General features: G+C 49.8%; 1 protein-coding gene across 1 annotated transcript in view; it reads left to right on the top strand.

Moving 5' to 3' along the window:
- LAMA5 (laminin subunit alpha 5) overlaps positions 1-25,566 on the top strand; it is a 95,249-nt gene that overhangs the window by 30,863 nt on the left and 38,820 nt on the right. The window contains exons 4-12 of the mRNA XM_075167066.1: positions 11,180-11,297; positions 15,239-15,357; positions 15,608-15,778; positions 16,258-16,355; positions 21,329-21,444; positions 22,375-22,493; positions 23,321-23,411; positions 24,172-24,306; positions 24,771-24,833. Of these exons, the coding sequence (XP_075023167.1) occupies positions 11,180-11,297; positions 15,239-15,357; positions 15,608-15,778; positions 16,258-16,355; positions 21,329-21,444; positions 22,375-22,493; positions 23,321-23,411; positions 24,172-24,306; positions 24,771-24,833 (1,030 nt within the window). The remainder of the gene's footprint in view (positions 1-11,179; positions 11,298-15,238; positions 15,358-15,607; positions 15,779-16,257; positions 16,356-21,328; positions 21,445-22,374; positions 22,494-23,320; positions 23,412-24,171; positions 24,307-24,770; positions 24,834-25,566) is intronic.

Below are 25,566 nucleotides of genomic sequence, written 5' to 3'. Positions count from 1 at the left end.
GCTGATCTTCAGTGGTCCACACTGTTTCCATACAGAAATTGTGCAAAAATTGATGGCTGTGCTGTGCTGCTGCTGTTGCTTTTTAATTGTGGAGGAGAAGAAATGAAGTGGCATGAAAGGTCAGACCAGATTTCTTAGCAAGGAGCTGTTTGCTGTTTGGAGGAAGTTGAGGAATTTTGGCCCAGTGCATGCTGAAATTCCTGCTTGGTTGTGTGGGAGCTTCGGCTTGGGGGAGGCAGCTCTGCTCGCAAATCCATTGAGGCTTCACCTTGACTTTTATTTATAAGGACACAAACACTTTGCATCTTGCAAGCTGTATTGTGCCTGCCCAAACTGGTGGTGGCTTGCAAGAGTGGGAATCGGAGGAGCCGTGCAGAAGTGCCCCTCTGCTCTCCCCAGCATCCTCCCAGGAAGGTTCACGGAGAACGGGCTGCAGCATGGGCAGAGCCTGGAGGACCCACGTACACCAGAGGTTTTGAGCTCTGCTGCTCTGGACTGTGGACCTGCGCTTTCTCACAGCTGTGCCCATACATCTGGGTCTGGAATGTGCCATGTTTTAATGACTTGCTTTTGTCGCAATTGCTGCCAAAGTCACGGATTCCTTCTATATGTTTTAAAAACAAACAATCCGTGACTGCGGACACTTTATTCTCTGCATCTCGGCATGCATGCAGCTGGGTGAACAGTTAACCAAATTAACTGCGAGCTGTTAAATTATACTCGGAGGAAATGGAAAGATCGCGAGCAGCGCTGAGCTCTGACTGGCAAACTCTTGGTGAAATCCTCTCATGGCGATGTTGTCTTTGGCTGGTAGAGGGATGAACATGTAATGGGATTCTTTCTTTTCCTTGTGCTCAAGGACATAGTTTTTACCCTGTTAGACTGCATGTTGATAAACGGGAGGTACCAGGCAGGGCTGTTGTTACTAGAAGTATTACAGCTCTTGACTTCAAGCCCATTCTCTCCCTGTCCCAGGAGTGGATGCCCAGGGAGGCCTTGCAGACTGTATCTACGGCTGCTGGGTCAGTTTGGCCGAAGGTAGGGCCTGGGCTGGGCTCTCCTTCCAGCTGTGCTAGTGCTTGCTGTGCAGAGATGGTCAGTCACTGGGGAAGGAAAGGAGGACAGGTTTTTCTCTGAAGTTGGACCTTCTCCTCTCTGCACAGCAAGAAGTAATGGATAGATGGTTTTTTTTATCCACCGTTGTGGCAACATACTGTGCCATCCTCTCCCTCATACGTGCATGTTGTCTGTTGTTCGAGTCTTCCTTCACAAAGCAACCAGTTGATGTTCTTGAAATACCGGTGCAAGACTGTTCCCTGAGCAAAGGCGGCATTGGGGTGAGCCCCTCTTGAGGGAGGTGGTCCACATGGGCAGGAGCATTGGAGAATGACCCAGACGGATGCAGAGTGAGGTGGACTTAAAAGGTTTATTTGCAGAGCAGTGCCATGCTGGAGCTCACTGTGAGGCATTGAGCCCTTCATCCTGGGCATGGGGACTGGCCATGTCCTTCCAGGCCAGAGATGTGCTGTTGTCTAAAATTTGCCATGGTAAAGTGGGGTGCTCCAAGGAGATTTTTTTTTCCTTTAGCCTCTTGAAGTCTAGCTGGTATTAAAAACTGAGTCAGTTCTTTCCTATTAACTACCCAAAAAAAAAAAACCACACCTCTGTGAACTGACAGCTCCCTGAAGAGACTGCTGCTTCTTGCTGTCTCAGATAACTGCTGTCAGATTACATCCCTCAAGTCATGCTTTTTCTTAGCAATTTCAGCAAACCAGTTAGTATCAGCAGGCAGGAACTCCCTGATTTTTCTATTTATAGAAAAGCACATTTTTCTGTATGTTTTGGGATTACTAGAGTTTTTGCTGGTATAGTTTTCATTTTGCTAAAATTAGTCGCAAACTCCTGTTAGTTTAAGGGAGGAGAATTAAGGCAATGGACCAAAAGCCTTTGAATATCAGCCCCAAGACCAATGTGGTATTTTTTTCTGCTCAAAGCCATCATCATGTAGGTGGCTGGATTTATTCAGCTGTCTGGATTTGAGTGACTTCCGGTTAAATTCCTCTACAATACCAAGTCTTTCTGGGGCATCTGCTCATTGCTCACCTACCTACATGAAGCTGCTTGCAGACAGTTTGGCTTCTTCGCTTCTGCACATCAGCCAGCATGGCACAAGCACGTTACTTTACAGTGGGGGCCATCGATGCCTACCCGTTAGCGCACCGTGTGCCTCCATGAGCCCAGAGACTGATGTTCATCTTCCATTTTTCTTCTTTGAGCCACTTTTTTCCTTACTCCTCTTTTCAAGTAATACCATATTTTACTGGGAGGAAGACCCTGGTATGAACTGCTGCTAATCCTGCCAGCGACTAATTATGATGCAGGTATTTTCCCCGAACACCTGACTCCCAAAAAGCATTCCCAGAAGCTTCCTAGAAGCATTTAACAGTCAAAGACAATTGACACCTCAAAGTAAATAGTCTGAGAATCTGAAATCCTGAGTATAGTTACCATGTCTTATCTCTGAAGCATTAGGAAGTTTTAAGGGCATCTTTACAGCCACTGCTGTGCTGGGCTTCCACTGGTGTTTGCAAGAGGATTAAAGCGAGTGGGGAGGGTTGCGGTCCTTGCGGTTGGGGCACCCGCTCCTCTCCATGTTCTATGGCCTTAGCCTGCTCCCGGCTGGGCTGGCCTTGCGGGCCAGCGTTTGTCCCCCTTTATGGGGTGCCCAAGACTGTCCGCATTGTGGTGGCAGGAGAGTCCGCTTAGCCCTTCCCTGAGGGTGTGCTAGTTCAAGTTCGGGCTAGAAGACAAATATTTAAACCTTGTCTCTAAGGGGTTGCTTTACACTTCCCCCAGCAACCTAGAAAGTGCAAAGGCCGTCTCAGCCAAGTGCCGCGTATCTCCTAATGCACGGTGAAAGCCTAGTGTGGGCGAAGTCCTTATCTGTAAGGGACTGAAGCCTCATCCCGAGGAATTCCAGCCTTCCCCTTCTGTCCTGACCGTGTTTTGCTCTGCTGTGACGCCTCTGGTTACCTACGCCCACCTTTGGCACGTCTGGCTCCAGTAAGTGACACTTGGGTGGCTGTTGGGCAAACGTGGAAAGGGCTGATTCTGAATTCTGAAGGGACCCCACTTGCTGGGGTTTAACCATAAGCTTGTGTTTGAGCGTGTACAGGTTGGTGTGTCAGCACCCCCTGAACGCTGCAAATGTAGCTGCGTGGCAATTGCTGTTTGCAGCTCCAGGCAGGCATGGATTTAACGGGATGCTTCCCCGAACCCCATGTCCTGCCCATACTCCTCCTTGCCTCTCTCCTTAGTGTCAGCCAGCTGAACCTGCTGCATGATAGGCTCTTGCTGCTGCCCTGTTGGTGGTCATTTCTAAAACTTGGCTATCCAAATCTTCAATTCAGCTCTGTGCAGGCTCGCCAAGCCACAAGCGATGGCACTGCTCTGTCCTGCCCTGTGCCAAGTGCTGCAGGTTTGGTGCCCCAAGGATTTTTGGCAGGAGGTGTGTATGGTGCTGGCTGGGGAGGGACAACTCGCACAGGGGGATGCTGTGAAGATAAAGCAGTGCTGTGTGTGAAATTAGTGAACGAGCCAAATCCTTCTCAGAAGAAAAAATCCTTTGTGGAAAATGCTCTATCAGCTGTTCACCTAAGCCAAGCTGCTTAGAAAGGGAACAGGCACTGTTTAGAAAATAACATCACAAAATGTTGGGTTGCTGTTAGTTATGACACTGAGCAGGTTTCATGCTAGCTGGTAGTTCTGAATCTGTAGTTTCCAGGAGAGTGTTTTCTTTAATCTCTCTCAATAAAACACTTGAGTTTTGAGAGAAAAATTTGACAGCGCATTGGTGCAAACCCTTTCCTGTCCCCCGAGTCTCAGTGCTCGGCTCTCTCTCCAGCCCTGCAGAGGTGTTTGATTAGCTCCAGCTTTGCAGCTCTGTCCTCTCCTCCAGGTATCTCGGGCTTGGGTCTGCACAGGGATCTGGCGCTCTGGTGCCTGTCCTGGGCCAGGCAGGGGCTGGCTGGCACCTCCTGGAGCAGCTGCAAGCTCCGGGCAGCCGGGGCACTGCTGCCCCCAAGCCTCTGCCTTGTCCCGGACTTTCTGCAGGAAGATAAGAGCTAACCTACCGACTGGGGCAGGCAGCTCTGGTTTCTCTCTGAGAGATGTGGGGCACCCTGAAGGGTTTCTGAGCATGGGTGTGATGAGTTGCAACGGACTCTGCAGACGGTGAAAGGGGATGGGTCGTTGTTTCTAAAACTTGGCTATCAAAATCTTGGGATACAAGCATAGGGGACCTTCTCATTCAGAACCCTGTAACCCTGCATGAATAATTTGGAAAAACGTCATTTTTAGGAGTGAGGACTTGATACACAGACGTAGGAGAACAAGGCAGGAGGTGCTGTGAGCAGAAGAGGGAACTGGAGGCAAAGTGTGTGTTTCAGTACACGCCCATTGTTCAAACACTGACTTTTGTGCTTTTTTTTGTGTGGGGTTTGTTTGGTCTCGGGGACTTGACTATTTTATAAAAAATGACTGGATAAAAAGCCATGCCTGCTTGGAGGGGAAGCACCTTTTTTTGCTGCCTAGAAGGGTTGAAATAGTTCTTGTGTGATTAGAAACAAAAGGTAGGCACATACCTACCAGCAGCTAAATGTGAGAGATTTTAATAAAGGATTCTGATGTATGGGCTAGGAAGAAATAAATCTGCTTATAGGACAGCTGAAGCTCAGCAGGGGGACAGCGAGGCTGTTAATGAGTAAATCCATTGCTTCAATGAGAATAAATGATTACAGGCAAAAGATGCAAAAGGGGCAGATCACTGACCTAGAGAAATTCAAAGTAAGTCAGAAGCTCTCTGCCTTTCCAGGGCTTTTTCACCTTCCACATACTTGTTTGCGGGGATAAAAGGTGCACAAAGAGGCTTGATCGCTTATTAGCTCTACCTTCTGCCACTGCTGGGAAGAGCAGACATGGTGCCAGCGCTGCCGAGCGTTTCCAAGCCCGTCAAGTGCTCACGGTGCCCACGGTAGCTGGGCAGCCACTTGCCTGAACGCTGGCTGCGGACAGAGGTGACTTGTGCTCCCGGGGAGCTGCTTTTCCCTGGGGCTGTGGACCGATAACCCCATCCAGGCACTGGCCTCTGCCACATCTTCCAGGTGGGCTTGCGGCTACAGTGTTGAACAAGGCAGTGCCTCAGGGGTGGATGGGCTTGGGAGGAAGCAAAAGCATTGGTCACTTTTGAAAGCTCTGAGGAAAAAGAAAAAAAAAAAAGAAAGAAAGAAACAAAAAAGCCCTCACTTTCCACAGTCGCTCTGCAGCAATGCCTGTCTGAAATGGTTCATCTGGCTTTTCTCCGCTTTCTCTACTTTGGTCTAGGTTTTGGGGCTGTCTAGAGCTGCTGTGCAGTGACCCAGACTGGGGTGCAGCATGCGCTGAAATGCCACACGCTGTGCATGTGTTGAAGCCCTTTGGGCTGGCCACTACTCCTGATCATGCTGTGCGTATCGAGGAGGCCTCATGTGCCCCTAAAGGGTGGGATTTGTTGCCTATTCGCTGCACCGATGAGCCACACCTGCTCGCCTGGTCCATCCGATCCTTCCAGGAAATCCCAAGCAGGAATACGGCAGTGCTGGTAATGCTATCCACACGCGCGCTCCACAGGGATATTTAGCAGCGGTTAGGAAGAGATGAACTGCTTTGTTTTTACATGGTGCTATTTTAATAAGTCAACGCCAAAGGTAATAAATCTGTCCTGCAGAAAATTAGACAGTGCTTTACTGTATAAACTACTCCTGTGCACTCCAAAGCTGGGAGTAGAGCTGTGCATAGCTCCCAGCCAACACAGTCTGCTCGTACCTTTTTGTTAGAGGACCAAAAAAGGGCCTCTCTTGCTGTTTGTGAAAACATAGTTGCCAATATTACAACAATATGAAGATTTATTTTGTTTATTAAATGTTACTGTATGGCTTTGTGACACCTGGGAGGAATATGAGTGAGACTTCACCAAAAATCTCTCACCAAAGAAACGCGGGATGTGGCTGGGACCAGCTTGCGGTCTTGTTTTCACATGTGCCTCCCAGAGCTGGAAGACTGAAATCAGTGTCTTGAGGGAGGGAACAGAGGAGAAATGTGCAAGTTTGCCATCGTGTGCTGCTTAGGCAGGAGGATAGATGGATGGACGGACAGAGAACATGCTGCTCCAAAAGCAGCTGAGTTTCTCTCACCTCCCAGGGTCCTCGTTTTACTTTTCAAAATCATTGTTCTGGGCAGTAATCAGAATTATATTTTCATCAGATTTTGTTGCTGGATAAAGCTGCCCACTGCCCAAACACACAAAGGGACAGAGTGGATGGGAGATGGAGGAAATGCCCTCATCTCCGTCTTCTTCTCCTGGCTCCAAGACTTGCTCCGTCCTTCCAGGCACTGGGGCAGCTGTAAGTGATTGTTACTAGGGAAAGATCCTTCAAAACCACTAACAACATCAGCTAGATGTAGGGATGTTACTATTTTCAAAGAAAGTTGGTTGCTGATTAAAATACTCCTGTCAGAATTTCCTGGCTGAAAACTCGTTTCATGAAATCCAAGGCAATGGTCGGGAATTGAGTTGTACCTGGCACACTTTCAGAGGTGGTGGGAGCAAGGGATCTGCTTGCCTGGAGACAAGCATGCGCATCAAACGTGCTGCTTCACCTCCTTCCTCCATGGAGAAGGGAAAAAAATTGCCTAAGAGGCTGGGCGCATAGAGGTTTTTATTCATCTGACTGATAATAGGAGCTAAATAAAGGCTTTGGAAAAAACCCCAACCGTTTCTCTTGCAATATTGGTTGGGCAGAACTGTGCTGGAACTAAACATGGAATGAAAAGTCTGGCTTTTCTGCCAGCTCTATTTTTAGAGCTACTGCTCTGTCTTTGTATCTCTCTGAGTTTTCTCAGCATATGCACTTGAAGCAGGCAATCTGCCTTTATTTTTTCCGGCAGGCTGTGATATTCTGCAAGATAAGGATATTGCATGGAGGGGCAGGGAACTCGCCAGATTTGACAAAAATTCCTCTGAATACCAGGGTGCGGGTCCTGTTCCAGGGTTGATTCACTGTGGTCACAGGCTCCTGAGTATTTTCTGTGCTCCAAGTAGGAATGACCCTGACCCTTACGTGCTGGAGGGGAGTGGGTGTGCAGTGTTGGCTGGCTTCTTTGTGTCCCAAAATTGTGGTCATGACTGGAATGAAATTGAGCAGCAGTGCTAACGATGGGTTTGGGTATGGAGCAGAGGAATCACGTTTGGCTTTGAGAGCGGGAGCGGAATATCCAAACTGGGTTTCAGCTGAGATACTACGACTGATCCAGCAAGAACCCACAGGTTCTTGTTCTTTCCTGTGAAAATCAGCAACAAAAGATAAAAAGTTAGCATGCTAGCCCTGATCTTGGATATTTAACTCTGCCAGTGGCGGTGGGACTGGCCTTTCAGAGAGCTCCCAGCAAGCATGGACACAGTTCTCCCCAGTGCCCAATGTGTATATGTGTGTGTACATGCACAAACCCACATCTCCCGTGACTTAAAATGTACTGAAACCAGCTGCATCATCTTCTGTCAGCTAGAGAGGACTTGTATGGGTCATGAGCCTGTGCGCTGCCCGACCCTGCCACTCCCCTGCCCCAGGAGCGCTTACGCCAGGGCTCGCAAGCAGCAACACTAGTTCTTTTTTTTCACTGTTGTTTTCCCTTTACAAAGCACTGAGCCCTAGGCTTGGTTTTGTGTCAAGTTTCAGTGTTTGTGCAAAAACCGACTCTCACCATGCACCAATCTGACTGGATTGTAACCAATGCTCTCCAGAGGCAGGGGACTTCTGAGAGTTAGAAGCGTGCGAGGAGTTTGGACTCAAGGACATTTAATTAGGAACATTTCTTTCCAGCATAAAACTGGACAGCAAGGAGGACCCTCCCAGAAACTCTGTGGGATTTACTGACTATAAACTCGTAGCTGGCTGTCGTTGCAAAAAGATAAATGCAGAAGATAGGGATACGCCTCACATTGCTAATTTTATGTTTGTGGTTGCTGTTCATTCAGAGCATTTCCCCCTGAGCGTGAGGACAGAAATGCATACCTTGCTCTTTGAAAGTGCTAAAAACAGGTGACCTTTTGGAAAGCATCTTTCCTCTATGGATCTCAAAGCAATTTAGACGTGCCACAAGTAAAACTACACAGTGCTTCTGTGAAAGTGATCTTTCCTCTGGGTCGAGGGAAGCTCCGAGTGTGTATTGCAGACCTGACTGGTGGTTTTCACTGAGATGCATTAAAGGCAGCTGAGGGGATTTCACATTGTGGCTCCTTTCACTATCAGTTGCTTCCCGTGGCTTCAAGCTTGGTACCCCAAAATCAGTCACCAAATTCACTGGTTGAAAATAGAGATTCCTGGCATTGGGGTTAGGCTGTCTTATTTGACAGTCATCCTTCCCCCCCAGTAAGAGGCAGGCACCATTGTTTTTACGGTTCTTCAGAGGTTTCACACCAAAATGCCTCTCTAGCTGAATTGACGATGCTGCCTCCTGCACAGCTCCTGCCTGCAGCTTGCCTGCAAAGAACACCATCTCAAGCTGTTGTTTCTTCCTTGTTTTCCCTCATTGCTGCCTACTTCTCCTTTTGTTCTCTTGCTTTTGCTGCTGTCTGTTAGTTGTAAGGCTTTATCATGTGGGAACACAGTCCTGTAGCAGGGTCCATCTCAGGTACTGAGAACGTAACGACCGTATTTTCAGAGGCACACAGTATGTGCATCAGGTGTCTGCTAGAGCCACAGAGGTCTGGTAGCTCTGAAGGCAGACCCCAGGGATGGAGTTAGCACCAGAGCAGTCATTCGAACATGTAACCCCAAAGGGTGCTTGGTTTTGCAATATTGCTTTGTTATATCAGTGCTTTGTTTTGTATTTTGGTGTGAAAAGATGAGTTATCCCTTTTGCAGCCCATCGGTTCCTCCAGTGCCTGAGACCAGAACAGGTGCAGGTACGCTGGAGCTGCAGTGAATTTTGTCCAGCTAAAAGCTATGCCAGATTCCAGCCGGAGCATTAATTTATTCCCTGTAGAATAAAGCCGGAGGAGGATTTACAGTGGAGGGAAGGTGTAACTTCAGGGGCTGGTACTCAGCCCTGTTCCTATGCCAAGAGACAGATGTTAAGCTGTGAGAACTCGTCCTGCAGAGAAAGCAGCTGCCTGAGCTGAAGCCTCTGAGGCTTCACTAACAAATAACAGCTCTGCTGAGAGGGTAAGCGGGCAGAAAATGCTGCTCCTCCAAAAAAGCTTAGTCGCGTATGCCTTGACAACACGTGGGTCACAGAGGCAAATTAAGGCAGCATTTAGGTCTGTTTTTCCTCAGTTTTTAGCAACTTGAAGAGGATGTCTGTTTGGGCTCGCAAGTCTTTTGGCAGCAGGGAACCCTGTTGGGTGACCACTTGGATTTTTTTGTTCTGGATGGCACCAGTCCTTACCAGTGCAAGCCCTGAGAGTGGTGACAAATCCCACCCTCCTGCCCATTCACAGCTGGAGAATACCTCTGACTTGCTGTGCCTCAGGATCCTGCTGCTTTGCCAGCTGGATCTAATTCACTCCTCCCTGAGCATCTCTCTTGAGCCTCCCTAACCTACACCCAGGTGTAAGTTCAGGTGCCACCGGCCTGCGGTGGGAACTAGAGCAATCCCTGATAAGTGGAGGAGAGGCTGTCCTGGAGCCAGAGGAGCATCTGGCAGGAGCCTAAGGAAGTTTTTGCCAGTGTGTCTTGTTGAGATGGAGACTGAGCCGGTGCCAATCCGCAGGGCTGCACCCGTCCTCTTGCTCCATACCCACACAACAGCACTCGGACCCCAGTGTCTGAATGACCATAGCAAGACATGCTTTATGGATGGCTTGGTAGATTTAAATGCCTCTTCCTTGTCTCTTTTTCCCTTTAAAAAGTCCTCTATGGATTGTCAGGGCTATTTTTGAGGCATGTTATTATTAATGCTCGCCCTTTGGCTCGGCGATGTGTGTGGCTGGGGCAGGGCTGAGATGCAGGCTGCTGTTCTGGCCCTCCTGCAGCTGATTATGGCTGGGGCGGGCAGGCTGAGACGGGCACGGAGTCGTCCTTTTCCTCCCCTTGCAGAGGTGTCCCTTTGGGCACCTGTTAGTCTTTGGGGGATGTATGCTCATACAGCACCAGCTTTGTGTGAGGAGGGACTCCTGAGCTATAAATCTCTGCTTTTCAAGCACTAAACTCCCTTTTGGATTGTTTTTGACGTTAGGAATTTTCTCTGATAAGAGAACTTTATTTGCCTTTAAGTATCACTTTGTGACAGGATGATGGAGTGGGGATTCTTGGAGTGAGCCCGTGCCAGCCGGGGAAGGGAAATTCTGCTGGGGCTTTTGTTTCTCTCTAGCACTGACATTTTAGCTCTTTAAAAGAGTACGTTTATTTTATTCTTGGCAAGGGTGCGTATGCACACATCAGTGTCCAGACAAATGGGAGCAGCCCAGTGTTAGGGCCGTGCTGGGTCTCCTGCTCTCCCCGCCCTGTGGCACCTGGGAAGAGGAGCTGTGCTGGGGCTTTTCTGCAACCAACTTAAGAACACAGATTGCATGGGTGAAGCAGGGCTGCCATGTAGAGAGCGTTAAAAAAAAAAAAAAGGATTTTGTGATATTGTATGCAAGGTGCAGTCAGATGTTCCCAGGCTGGCAGTCCAGGGTGTTACCTGTTACCCCAAGAACAGCCCAAAAACCAAGTCCCCCAGAACAACTTCATAGCACTTAGTGGCTTTGGGGGGCAAGCCTTTGCCGTGCCAAGCCAGCATCAGATTCCCTCAGTAAGGCTTTGATAGGGCAGTGGCACTGGTTTATAGTGCCGCCTGCTCGGGTCGAGGCTAAGTCTAAGGTGTCACCCAGCACAACCTCCCCAGTACAGCCTCTAGCCACAAAGTCTGTGTTTTGTTTGCATTGGGACCGGTGGGAGCTGAGCTCCCTAATCTGGCTCTCTCCAGCAGCCGTGTCATATCACGATCCTTTTAGGTACGGATGATTTTGCTCCACAGGCTGCTTGTGAGCAGCAGGATCTGCAAAGTGCCAGCTCGTTCATTCGGCTTGGATCCCACTAAGCTCTCCCTGGTTTTCCTGGTGCCTCAAGCAGCCAAGTAACTCTGTGTTCCTTTCTTTCAGCTCTTCCACGTGGCATATGTCCTGATCAAATTTGCCAATTCCCCTCGTCCTGACCTCTGGGTGCTGGAACGATCTACCGACTTTGGCCTTACCTACGAGCCCTGGCAGTATTTTGCCTGTAAGTATGGCAGTGTTACAAAAGAGCTGCAGCTTAGTGCCAGGTAGCGAGTCCGCAGTGAAGATGGCTCTTTGTGCAAGTACTGGGCTGGGTTTGGAGTTGTTTCTGTATCATCGCTGCGATGCGGTACATGTCCTCCGTTTCTTCTGCCCAGTAAGGCTGCAAGAGTTGAAGCTCAGATCAGAGCAGCTGTGTGAAGTTGTGGTGCTCCTCAGAGCAGGAGAACTTTTTTGCTCTCTGGGGCTAAATGTATTTTTTAAAGTATTGTCGTTGGTGCCCACCCAAATCTCTGTGGATGCCGAAGTTGGCACCAGTGTCAATGGTTGGGCATCGCTGATCTAGTTCTGGAACATGAGATTTCCTATCGTCTCCTGCCTGCCCTCCCCTGTCTCTCTGCCCTGTACCGTATCCAGACTGGCATATTTCAGCTCCTCCAGAAGCAAACCAGTGACTCGCTTCCAAGAGGCTGCTGCAACAGAAAAGTCTGGAGGCAGAAAAGAGTCCCCTTGCACTTACCCATTGCCAGGGATCGGATACAGCCTGTGCAAGGCAGAGAACCGGTGTCCTGCTGCTGTGCAAGGTGGGATCGGAGAGAGACAGCTGGAAAGAGTGGCTGCAGAGATCCAGGCTGTGCATTTGAAATCCCTTCTTCCCAATTCTCTGATTAAAACCTGATCCCTTTAGAAACAGCTGGTTCTACAAATCTCTTCTCCCAAAGGGTCTATGGGGTAGCCAGATGCTGAGGAACTTGTTAACCACCGGCCCTTCCCAGAAGCAGCAGCAGTAATTGGGAGAAGATGTGAGTTGAGATCTACAGCCAGAGCTTAAAACCTGGCAAAGAGGGACCTCGGAGCACTCAGAGGCCTCAACTTGGGCTGCCCCTAAAGGCTCATATTTCTGGCTTACCTGTCAGCCTGTGCTTTAGCTTTGCTGACCTTTTGTGCAAGAAAGAGCTGCAGACATTTTACCCGCTGTGTTGCCTTAGCGTGGTAGCTCCTCTCCAGTGCGGATGTTTTCCCCTCTGCTGTGTGCTGGTGGGGAATTACTGCTGTCAAATTGCCTGCTTTGCGTTTTTTTATCTTCTCTGAGAATTTCCTTTCCAGCTCTGAAGCCTCTCTTGGGGCCCCTTAGGTCACATTATTGCATGGTCTGGAGCTGAGCAGGGAGCTCTTGCTCCGCTTGCTTGTTCCTGTGAGCAGTGGCAATGCTGTAACGTCTGCAGTCCTCTTCCCTCCCGCAACATCGGGAGGGCCCTGTTAGCACCCCCCTGGAGAAGTGACATGCAGTGACACAGCCCAGTGGAAAATTCCCACAGAAAGAAAGAGGTGACTGCTCCAAAACCTGCCAGATTCGCTAGCACAAGAAGTCCTTTGCAGAGGTTTATTTTTGGCATGGGGAATTCTGTAGGTGGTCTAATAAAAACACTGGTCAGTTCAGTAAGAGGGTTAAAAGCAGCCGGCAGAAATGTAAGCATTCTCCAGAGACACCACAAGCCTTGCCATGGGTGACACCATCGCCGCCAGCTCAGCACTGCCCCTCGAGCCCCGCTCATGGTGGGAGGTGTTCGGTTCCCCGGGCTGCCCTGTGACCCCCAGCCAGGCTGCTGAAGTGCTTTTGGGCTTCGCTCTGCGGGAGGAGGGAAGAAATGACTGTCGTGGAAAGCATCTGTTGGTGCAGCTGATGGGCTCTCTCAGGGAGGGGGGCTGGAGGGACCGTGGCAACGCGAATCCTCCGTGCATCGCGGCGGGGAGGCACCGTGCTTTCCTTGTCCACCAAAGGGGAAGCAGGAGCGCTGGGGAGAGATTTATGGTGGTGTTATTCACATGAAGGGTTCCCCACACAGCGTTTCAAATGGGGACATGAAAGATGCCCAGTTCCAGCTGTCCATCCAGGCCCACAGAGCCTTGCCTGCCCCAGCTCATCGTGTTGTGCAGGATCAGGGTGCAGGATTAGCCCGTTTCATCTCACTTTGCTGGGCAGTGCCACCGCGGAGGGGAAGGCAGCTATAGTGCAGAGTGAGGCTCTGTCCTTTTCTCCTCTGAGGGCAGGTTTCTCCAGACTGCTGTTTCCTTAAAGCATTGCTGTGGTTTAAGGCTGATGGGTTCCTCTGTTTTAGCTCAGAGATAGTGTCTGGCTTCTGGCTCACACAGTTGTGTAGATTTGCAATAACCGGAGGAGTTTTTTGGTCCTCCCGAGTAGCAGCTCTTGCTGAGCATCCTGTCTCCATGCCCAGCTGTGGCAGTGCTCTGGAAATCAATCACCTTAAGCCAGCGGTGACAGGCTCCTCACCTGGGGCTTCAGAATAAATTGCCTTTAAAAAAGCACCTGGTGAAGCAAATCTTGGCAGCTGGAGACCTGATGTTAAATGTTTCCACACCATCTTCCTGTGGATGCAACTGAGCTCCTGCTGTTGCCAAAATAGTGTTTCATGGAGCGAGGCCACCTTGCTGGAGATGAGATGTGGGCGGGTGCAAGCCAGAGGTGAAGGCAGGGGAGGCAGAAGCTCTCTGTACTCCCCCCTTCCTGTTCCTCCTACCTGGCTTAGCCTACCAGTGCAGTACGCGGGGTGAGGGGCATGCCTTCTGGAGGCACATTGCAACAGATTTTGGAGGATTATTCCCATGAGTTAGGCTAACGTTTTCCTATCGGCTCCCTGTGTGAGCTGAGCAGCACTGGCAGGAGTAGCAGGTTGTGTTGGCTGCCTTTTCCTCCCTCTTCTCCCCGTGGAAACACTCTCGGGAGCGCTGCAGCAACGTGTGCTTCTACACGCACTGCTGAGAGCTCCTGGAGCAGGTGAAACAGGAGTGGGAAGGAGCAGCAGCCTTTGTCCCAGGCTCTTCCCCCGAGGAACAGCCCCAGAGAGTGGCCTGAGAGTGGCACTGTGTAGGTTTTTGCATGGGTAGATGTGGGTGCTCACCACCCTGCACAATCAGGTCCTGAACTGCCCTAGCGCGTTCATGGTGGTCTGGTTGGCTCTGCCGGCACAGGATGTCAGACATCCTGGGGATGAGGGTGCTGGACTTGCAGGAGCGGCTGTGCAGGGAAGCCAGGACGCTCCTACAGCTGCAAGGAGACTCTTGGCATGCAGTGTCCCCAAAGCAGGTTGCAGGGCCAGCAGTGTGACTGCCTGGCTGTGCCTGTCCCCTGGCTTTAGCCAGCCTTGCATTGCCACTTAGTGGCAGGAGCCCTTGACTGCTGTCCCCAAGGGGTGGTTCTGGGCGGCGTTTCTGTTTTGTAGCATTGGTTTAAAAGCGATTGCAGAGTTCAGAGTAAAGTGGGAGAAGGAGATGTCCTGCAGGCAGTCACTCTGCTTCTCCCGAACACTGCAAGCCCCCTCCACACACCTGCGTGTCCACCCTGCCTGACGGAAGATGGTGCAGAGGTGGCTGTGGTTTGTGTTGCTCCCATTGTGCGGTTCTGTGCTGGCTCACTCTTTGGGAATTACCCAAGAAGTTAAGGAGCCACGTGAATGTAATGGTACAAGCTTCTACATCAGGAGTAGAGCTCTAGCAGCAAACAGTCCTACTTCAGTTCAGCGGAAGCAGTGTAGCAAATCCGGTGCCAGCAAGGCAACAAATTCAGACCAAGGGTTAGAGCTCAAGCTGGTTAAACTGTGAGCTTAATGCCCAAATTAAGGGGTGGGTTTCTCTGCAGGCGGTCGCAGTAGGTACAATGGCGTTCTCACTTTCCTCATTTGCTGCAATGAAGTGATTTAGGGGATTTTCTGACAGTGCCTATTACTCTCATAGTGACTCCCTCCCTTGGTGGAGTGCACGTATGTTAGCAATGACAGAGTTAATGATACAAAGCAATCTGTATGTATCTGTGTGCTTAACAAAGAGTATACACCCTTCTCTCCTGTTGACCAGTGTGGGAAAATCAATACAGGGCTCTGAATTGTTCCTTTTCTCTCACTGCTCTCATCTCTGGTTGATGAACAGCTTCCAAGAGGGACTGCATTGAGAAGTTTGGACTGCAAACCGTGGATCGTATCACCAAGGATGACCATGCCATCTGCACTACTGAATACTCCCGGATCGTGCCTTTAGAAAATGGAGAGGTGAGCAGTTGCATGTTTTCATCCCCTGGAGTTTCCAGGGTTTCTCAGTGACTGTAGGTACTCTTATTAATTGGTTCCCTCTTGACTTTTGGATGCCACTTAAACTACCTAGTTAAACCAAATGAGACGGGCAGGGAACTGATTCAGTCGTCTTGAAGGGAGGTAAAGATTGAGTTTGGCTGAGGGAGAGATTAATTTCCTTCCACCTCACAGGATTACACACATTTGTTTTCCCTCCTTGCATTCACAGATTGTTGTCTCTCTGGTAAATGGGCGCCCAGGAGCCATGAACTTCTCCTACTCTCCTCTCCTGCGGAATTTCACGAAAGCCACCAACATCAGACTGCGCTTCCTGCAGACAAACACTCTGCTCGGGCACCTGATGGGCAAAGCTTTAAGGGACCCTACAGTGACAAGGAGGGTAAGGCAGGCCTTGATACGTCTTGCTAATGAGGTGGAAGTGTTCTGAGGGCTGTGCGTGCCACTTCTGGGGAGAAGACATTCCTGGATGTTGCCTGTGGGCATTTTCTCTCTCTGTACTTATGCTCGCCAAGCTGAAGGTGTCTGGAGGGGACGCCACTGCTGCCGTGGCTGGAGCTGGAGGCTGCTTGGGAAGAACTGTGCTTAGCACCAACAACATGAAACTGGGAAACACCTCTTGGTGTCACATGTGGCTTTCTGGCTGTGCTGGGAGACCCTACTTGTAGCTAATGGGCTCTGTTAGTGGTGGTGGGTCTTACCATAGGCAGATACTGCAACCTGCAAGGTCCAGCTTGTTGCTGTAAGGGAAATATCCCAACACACCATTTTACTGGATAAAGTCCTGCTGAATCCCAAGTAGGGCATTTATGAGGCTTATTCGTAAAGATATTAATGGCCGACTTTTCTTGTGCTCTCCAGTATTACTACAGCATCAAAGATATCAGCATTGGAGGGCGCTGTGTCTGCCATGGCCATGCAGACGTCTGTGATGCCAAAGACCCTAATGACCCTTACAGGTACATTTTTCAAAGTCCCAGTTCTATGTAAAAGTGTTTGAATTGTTGTGCTAGGAATGAAAGATACTGGTGTGAGTTGTGTCCTGTCCTGAACTCATAATTGTGCCAGCACTGTTGTTCGTGGCTCTGCCCTGAGAACGAATCAGAAACTGGTCCAGCCAAAGTAGCAAAGATTAAACGTTTTGTCAGCCTATTTTTCAGCCAGATCAGCTCCGTGGTCTGGTTTCCCTGCCCACAACTTTGCCATCCCATGGGAGCAGGGTGCTGGAATGGGAGGGTGGGTGCGCAAAGCTGATATTGTTGCTGAACATGGAGGTTTCTCATCAAAGCCCAGGACTGGTTTCTGAACTTGTTCAGAGAAGTCTCTCGCTTCCTGCGTGGCTTCTTAAGACCTGGGGCAATGCTCTCATAAATAGATGGTGTCCCAAGAAACCAGAGACTCTACTGCCCATTTCTACTCATAAGAACCATAAATTGCTTATGTGCGTAGCTAAACCAGCTACTCTTTGCAAAAGAGCAAGAGCATGCAAAGCAGTTGCGTTTTGGCTGATGGGACTCTTCCCATCCGCCTTGGCAACTTGAAATGCCAAAGAGCTGCTTCAAACCATGAAAAAAAACTTCTTAGCCATCTGTTTGCAGCCTGAATGTTGCCTTTATGAAAGGGATGGGTAGATTCAGCTGGACAAGGGAAGCTTATATTTCTTTCTCATCAGGATCATGTAGAGCTTTTGGATCTTCTAAAATAAAATTCCAGTGAGTCCCAGCCAAGGTTAAAGCTGCTAAGTATTAAAACAAAGATGTATTGGTAAGCAAGTCTGCATTAGTGTGCCAAACTCTCTGACAAAGGGACGTTCATAAATATTTGAATGTACAGTTCCTTGTTTTTGTTTTAGACTTTGGTGTTGCTAGATGCACAGTACACCTGTGCACCGGGGCAAAAGGGCTTCACGGTGCAAAGTGATTCTTTAACATAGAAACGCCATGACATTTCTTGGGTATATGGATGGCTCAGGGCTCTCCAGGAAGGGAGGGAAAATTGAGGGAGGAGAGAGGTGTTGGGATCCTTGTTCAATGACGTTTCTGCTGACAACTGTCTCTGCCTCCCAGAATTCCCCTCCTCCCCTGTCATTTGAATTCATTTGGCATCTTTGCTCTTGGCCCCAAACTGTGCTCTAATGTTGCAGCACATGTTCGTAAGCAGCTGTTGCATTTCACCCAGAGCAGATTGCGCTTGCCGGGAGGAGAAAACATTTCCGACTTGGGTGCTTTGTACAGTCAGCACTTAACATCTGTAAAACCTTTTGGGATACATCAGGACAAAGATGCTGGGTAAATAGAAGAACTTCTCATGGCATTGCTGTACCCTGTTAGCAAGCCCAGGAGCACGGAGAAGTCAGTAGAAATACGATACTTTCAGTAAATGAGTAATCAGTGAAACGCTGCCATTCTCCAAGGCTCCAGCAGCAGCTGTGTCCAGCCTCCCTGCTGAAGCGGGCACTGCTGGGCAGTCGTCCCAACCCTCCTGCCCTGATGTAGCACGGAGCCAGCACGATGATACCTGCCGTAACGCTGCATGACAAGAGGCATCGCAGAGCCAGCTGGGGCTCAGACACACTGTCCCTTCGTGTCATGGGCCCCAGCTGTCAGAAACGTATCATTCCTTCAGAAATCTGTGCGACCCATCTGAATAGGAGGTGTGGTGCATCCCTCTGCACATGTCCTGCCTCTTCAGATGCTGATGTGTGACAGCCACAGGGCAAGGAAGTGCAAATAGAGGGAGACAAGGCATGTGAATTGGCCCAGCCCTATTAAAAATCCCAGTTAGGTCTCAGCCTGTCTGGGAGGTCTCTGCTTCTCATTTTAACTTCTCTCTTTCGCACATGCGTGTGTTTCTTGTGCCTGTTGCCCAGAAAGGCAGGATGAGCACTTTGATAGAGGTGAGGTGAGCTAGAAATCTTGGCAAAGACTTTAGGACGTGATGGAGCATGTTTGTGAGCTGACTTCCTGGCCATAAATGAAAATGTTTATCCAGCTTTGGAAAGTTTCTCTGAAGTGCCAAGTTACGGAGGCTGTACATCCAGCTGTGTTAAGTTGGCAGCACGTCTGGTCCCCCTGTGCGTGTGTACGTGCAAGGGCCTACGGTGTGTGGGCAGATACAGCCTCCTCAAGGGTCCTTTGCACTTTTCACAACTGTCTCTCTTTGCCCCAAGATCGGATGGGCTGAATTAAGCAGCGAGAAGGAAAGTTCTCCTGGTTAAAGGTGAACACCAGCAGGATCAGGCACAAACCTTTCTCCTGGCAAACCCCGTGAGCAGTGAGATAAGCATCAGCGGGGACCTGGCACATTGCAGATGGAGAGCGCAGACAGGAATCATGTGTTAACATGCGGCTGCTGTTGATGTGAGCTCAGGAGAACCCTGCAAGTGCCCTGCATCTGTCTGATAAGAGCAACTGTTTCCGTGGGTTCACTGCCCCATCACAGATGCCACAAGCAAGAGAGGAGACAACCGGAGAGTCCAGCTGCTGCTTCTGTGCCTGGTGCTGGAGATAACCAGCAAGACAAGAGCAGCCTGGCTGGTCAGAAGCAGATCTGCAGGAGGAGGTCGCTTTCCCACTGCTGGATCCTGAATGCTAGCTTGCTCTTTCCCATTTTGGAAGGGAAAGCACCTTGTGTGCTGGTAGATTTGTGCTGTCTGTGAGTCCCTTTTGCAGGTGGTTTTCCCTCAGTACAGTCAGAAGCAGTTAGAGGAAGGGACTTTTTTTCCTTGATTGTGCTACTCGGATGTCCCGGCCACATCCAGATGCTGTAGCGCTGTGTGCCGCTCAGCTTTGGCACAGCTGCTTGCTGGAAACTGTTTATAGTCTCTGTTATTGAGCATCAATTCCAGTGGGAAGACTGGTTTTATTTTTTATGGCAGGACGACCAGGAAATATGTGCTATGTGAACACAGCCGCTCCCTCTTCTTCCTTGTATATATTCAATCAATGAAACATGTAAATATTGTAGCTTGTGCACATTTGTCCATAATGCATTAGTAGCACGGACTCGGCACAAGGTGTGGTAAAGCTGCAGTGATAGATGAGCTCCCTGAGAGGTCGTTGCTAACTCTGGACAGCAGAGACTAAATAAATAGCTCCTTCTCCATCTGAAATGTGCATCTTTACTCATTGAGTGCCATCTTTTTGCATTCTGGGAATTGAACCAGTGCTTTTCAAACATCTCGAACATTAAAGAGCTGGGGTGTGTGGCTGGAGCCACGTCCTCCAGCCAGGGAGATTAACACTGCTCAGAAGGTTTGTAAGTTCCTTGACTCAGTGACCATCTTTCTCCACACATATGTATATGGATGTTAATCTTGATCTCCAGCTGCTGCCATGGAAAAAAAAAAACATAAAACTTTGTTTCCTTGGAAGGGCTGAGCGGTGGTTTCATTACAGAGGCAGGGCCAGGGTTTGCCTCTCATTGAGTCTTCCCCTTGGGTCTGCAAAGCACAGGGAGAACAAAGTTCCTGGTGAATGTTTCGGGGCTCGTTTCTGCTGCTTAGGCTCCAGCCAGCCTCTCAGGGGCTCAGTTTCATGCCTGGACTCTGCCGGCCGCAGCCCAGCCTGTGAACGTGGGTCGGGACGGGGCATCACGAGTGCTCAAAGAGCTGACTGCGGCCAAGCGTTTAACGGTGTCTGCAAGGGGAGGACCGCCAGCAGGGCCGGGAGCAGGGCCGGGACCTCCTGCCTCTCAACCCCTCTGGCTGAAGCAAACATGCTGAGTGTGGATCCTGCCTGCATTCCCCCAAACTTTTAGATCATCCCGTATTTCGTTAAAATGAGTTCACTTGTCTCATGCTACTGCCTCCGTCTGGCTATTCACTATACATACACTTGCAGGTCCCACATCTTAAAAATACATGTAGATGGAAACCATGACATTCGGCTCACTGCAGCCATGGAAGAGTGTGTCTGCACCCCTGCATTTCACCTGAATGACTGCTCCATTTGTTTCTAACGTTTTAAGAAATTACATTTATTTTTAAACACTTCTTTTGAATGGAAAAGCATTGGAGGAGGGAGAGATGGGAGTGGCAGACCAGCCCTGAGGGGAAATGAGTAATTGCATAGATAAAAGCTGGAACATGCCGTATTATCCATAAGTCTAATACAACAGAAAGCGTTTGTGTTGGATGGGAATCGCCTTCTGCTAAGTGGAAGTTTTGGAGATGATGTCACTGATGTCAATGAATCACCGTTGCGGTCGAGCAGGGACGAGATCCGTCGGTCGACCGTCGAGATTCCTTGCCTGGTGCCTCCGGAGCCGCCTGTTTACCCAGCATAGCCCTGCCTCTGCCGACTGAGAAAAGCAGGAGGTGCATTTCACAGGGAGCGCGGGGCCAGCATCTGCTAAAAGACTTAATTCAAATTTCTCGGCCTTCCTCTTTGCAAGCACAGGTATACCTGGAGGAGCAGATGACACCCATGTGGCCCCATCTCTTTCGGGCTCTGGGCTATCATTTATTCCTTTCATGCTGCCCCTGCATGGTGGTGGGGATATTTTTGTGTCCCCGCACCACGCAGCTCCCTCTCAAGTAATTTACTTCAGCTCAGGTTTCTACCACTGCCACCTCCAACCATTTCACATTTTATTGTCCGTAGAGCTGGCTAGGCAGCAGCACACTGATTTTTCTCTAGTCCTTGTCTCCCTGTGAAAAGAGGAGTCGATGGTGGAGGAGAAGAAAGGGAGAGAATGGCACTGGAAGAGCTAAGTTTGGTGTTTGGCTCAGAAAAAAATAATCAGCAATTCAAAAGTTAAAAAAAAATGCTTTAGAAGCCTCTTTTCCAGAATATTTGGATTAACAAATATCACTCGTTTGTGTATCTGACTAGCGATAGTTATGCACAGCAGGGTTGTGCAGCAGCTCCCCATCCCACACATCCCCGTCGTTGCCACAGGCGTGGCTGTACCTCGTTCCTCTCCCTTGCAGGCTGCAGTGTGACTGCCAGCACAACACCTGCGGCGGGTCCTGCGATCGCTGCTGCCCCGGCTTCAATCAGTTCCCATGGAAGCCCGCCACTGCCGACAGCGCAAACGAATGCCAGCGTAAGTTGGAGTTGGGTTTTTCCTTCCTTTTCCAGCTGTTTTGCAAAGCACAGATTGACCACGTTTCACCAGCCCCTTGACGTTGCAGTGTAGAGAAGCCATTCACCGAAATGGTTGGGTTTATGGTGTGTGGCACTGGGTGAAGTGGAGATCACTGGCACTGCAGAGAGGACAGTTTGCACAGTGGTTAATTGTGCTCAGTCGAGGCTCACGCAGGGAGGCCCACTAGGTCTGTACGGGACTTTGATTCTGCTTATGTTCCAGTTCCTCCTCCGTGTCCAAGGGTTCGTGCAGGCAAGTCTCGTTGCTCAATTCTGTCTCCAAGATGAATTACATTTGGATGTGTTTACATACAGGACATCTTTATTTGTCTAGAGAAACCTTTGGTAAATGCCGACAGCGGAATTTGTGCTGCACTGGGAATGCAGAGCACGGAGCATAGCTACATCACACGATCTCTTATAAACGCAGGGCAGCAAAGGACAGTTGGATCTTAATCTTGTGGGTTTATAAAGAGCAACCTCACCGTATGCTGAACTTTACAGCTCACCTCCATCCCGGATGGGATAAAAGAGGCGAGAACGTTGCCCTCTAAACCAGACTGCTTGAGGCCCCAAAGTTGGGTAATTACTCTTTCTCGTCTCTACACGCCTGCACATACTTTACTTCTGATTTTGTGCCCGCTGCGTTTTCTTAGTTGCAGACTAGACTTTGTGAGAGACTTGCTGCTTCTGCGCTTTTGAACTGGAAGACTTCTGGGAGCTTGGGTGATCATGTAATCCCCCAGATGCATTCGAGCACCTTTCCTCATTGAAATGTAACCCACCCAATGTCAAACCCACAAGAAAGAGTTCATATCTTGAGATCCAGCTGGTGACTGAAGGACCTCCATGGACTTGTGGCTTAGCTAATGTCTCTTTGTATTTTCAGCTTGCAATTGCAATGGCCATGCCTACGACTGCTACTATGACCCAGAGGTGGATCACCACAAAGCCAGCAAAAGTCACGAAGACAAATTTGAAGGGGGAGGTGTTTGCATTGACTGTCAGGTAGGCCTGAAGGGCTCCCATGGAAAAGGCTGTTGCAGACTCTTGTGTTTGTTTATGCTGTCACCCTGGAGTTCAGCCTTGCCGGCAGCTCCTCCAACCCTGTCACACACCCTCTGTTACCTTAATTAGGTCTCTCCCTGGAAATTCAGTCTCTTTGCCATAGATTAAAGGAGTGTGCACCAGTAATGAAAACAGCACTTGGGTTCCTAGCTGTCCCCTGGGTAGTACCATTACCTTTCCGATGCTTTAGTGTTACGTCTGCTGAGGCACTGTGCATTGGGAGGGACAGGTTGGTGCTGAGCATGTTGGAAAGTCCCTGCCTAGTTTGCAGTGTTCAGGTGCTGCCATCTCTCTGGATCTCTCTCTGACCACCAAAATGCTAATTATCTCCTTAGCCTCTGAACTTCCCAATGAAAGTGGGAAAGTAGCTCTTCTGGCCCAAGGTGACTGTGAGCTGGTTAATTCATGCACTGGCATGAAACTGGAGTGACTTTTAGCTGTGCTTTCTTGCTGGGAGGAAACAGATTGCTCCCGTCCTCCTAGCACAAAGTGGTCAGGACATTTTACCACCTGAAGCAAGTGAAATGGGCTTGACGGTCAGATATGAACCTGAAACTCAGACTGGGCTTATGGGAGGATACACAATTTGCAGGAAATGCTTTGTTTTCAAATTGGTGTATGTGGAATTTTGAGCAGATTTAAGTCTTCTGTGTGCTGATACTTCTGAGTTGCTTGCTCTGGACCCTGAAGCTGTTAGTAAATCTGGCAGATGAACATGAATCCTGCAGGCAGAGGAACTGATGCCCCTCTAACCCACTCTCTTTCAGCATCACACCACTGGCATTAATTGCGAGAGGTGCATCCCAGGATACTACCGGTCCCCTGAGCACCCGATCGACTCTCCATACGTTTGCTATCGTGAGTGTGGTTCCCTCTGCAGGCTATAGATGCCTGCTTGGACTTGATAACGCTGGGGAGCGTGGTCTGAAGGATTGGGCTGAGAGGTTTTTCTGGTGTAGGGAGTCCAGCACCATAAGAGATGTGGCTATGTGGACGGTTCCTGCTGCAGCTGGCATTGCCCATGGAAATGTATGTGCGCATGCAGCCATCTGCAGTATGTGTGTCTGCAGCATTCGTGAAATCAGAAGTGGTGGCATGTTCTAAGGCTGGAATGAGCTAAAAATGTGTTGTTACCCCTGCTGTTGCCTGCAGGGCAGTCCAGTCTTAGCTGTCATCTCTGTGCCCTTTCAGCTGGCACTTGCAGACTGTTGCTCTCCATGCCCTAAGACGGGGATTTCTAGGCAGCAGTGGGCTATATCCATCTTGCCAGGGAGCCCAGCTCATTGTGGTAGCTGTGACACATCTGTTGTGTCTGTGTCCCCGCGGCAGTGTGCTACCACCACCTCTCTGGGGAAATTGGGGTCTCCTGGAGAAGCAAGTTGGGGCTGTGCTGCTTTACTTGGGACCCTGCAGTGGGACAAGCACAGTGGGAGCAGTTCCTCTAAGCCAGACACCTTTTGAAGAGGCAAAATCACACTTTTTATTTTTGGAGAGAATTTACAGCAGATGGTGGGGTCTCTTACAGAGACTCTGTGTCATAGCGATGCTTCTGTGGTGCTCATGGCTGGCCAAGGGTCTCAGTTAGTGACAACCACTGCCAGCTCGTCCCTCTCTGCAGGCTGTAACTGTGAGTCTGACTTCACCGATGGCACCTGCGAGGACCTCACCGGCCGCTGTTACTGCAAGCCCAATTACACCGGGGAGCACTGTGATGCCTGTGCCGAGGGATACCTCAACTTCCCCCACTGCTACCGTAAGTGGGGGTGCGGGGCCGTGGGGTGGCCAGGTCTGGGACTCCGCAGACCCAGCGGGTGGAGGAAGGGCCAACAGCTCCAGCTGGGGCTGCTCTCCAGGTGCCTCTAGGTGCCACATGGCACTCCTGTCCCAGGAAGAGTTCCTGCAGGTGGGAACAAGCCCGTGTTCGGCTTCAGTGGAAGCTGGACCAGAGCTGAGCTGGGCTGAACCTGGTTCTCTGGAACCCATTTGGTTCCATTTGGCTGGAGTCTCATCTCTTTCTTTCTGTGAAAGACATCTTTCCAGAACCCAGGTTAAAAATGGTTGTAATGGATCTTTGTTTAGTGGGATGTCTGCACTTTGTTCCATGTTCCACGTTTTCATTCAGCCTGTTCAGCTTTGGGACCATCAACCCATTGATATCCCAACAGGATTTCTTTGAGCATGTGTGATGACCTGTGCAATGTCTCTTTCTCTGTGTAGCCATTCCAGCTTTCGTTCACAACGATACTGGAGAACAAGTGCTCCCTGCGGGACAGATAATAAGTAAGCAGTGCAATTTTCCTTGCTGCTTTGGCTATTACCACGCTATTATTGCTGTTATATCTCACCACCCAGTGCAAGATCAGGTCTTCAGCTTACTGGGTATGTTGTAAGAGACAGCCCTGACACAGAGTGGCTCTGAGAGAGGAGGGAGCTGAGGGCTGGGGGAAAGGAAGTTTTATGAGCCCCTTTTTATAGCCAGGGAAACTCTAGCCCAGAGTGACCGTGTGATTATGTGCTTTTTTCTGGGGTCCAGGCCATGTGGGTACGTCCCTTCTGGCCTCCCTTTAAAGAACCCCCCAAGACCACAGAGGGCCTGTGGCTGAGCTGGAACCTGAGCTGGGTTCTCCCGAATCTCAGCCTCTGGTTTTAGATACAAACCTGTCCTTCTGCCACACCTGCATGCCCTGCGTTTTCCTGCTGATGGCCCCCTCTGCATGAAGCTGGGGGTAGCACGGCTGCAGGTGCCTGGGAAGCGTGCCCAGGCGGCCGCTCGCTCTGTGTCACTTTCTCTGTTGTTTTGAAAGCTCACCCGTGCCCTCATCCCTGCTCCCCGCCACCTCCCTCTTCTCTGATGCTCACTCTTCTCGGTTCATCTCTTCTCTTGTGCTTTTTTCCCATCTCTTTTCCCACCGAGTTCTCTCCTGTCTCATGCTCCCCAGTACACTCCAGATAACCTTTTCCTTCCTTCTGATATTTTAAACTCTGTATCTTCCAGACAGGTTTTTCTTTCCTG

Source organism: Calonectris borealis, chromosome 17 (assembly GCF_964195595.1).
Source record: "Calonectris borealis chromosome 17, bCalBor7.hap1.2, whole genome shotgun sequence".
In the NCBI taxonomy this organism is placed as follows: domain Eukaryota; kingdom Metazoa; phylum Chordata; class Aves; order Procellariiformes; family Procellariidae; genus Calonectris; species Calonectris borealis.
The sequence above is the reverse complement of the archived record's forward strand: the minus strand, read 5'-3'. Positions and strand labels throughout refer to the sequence as shown.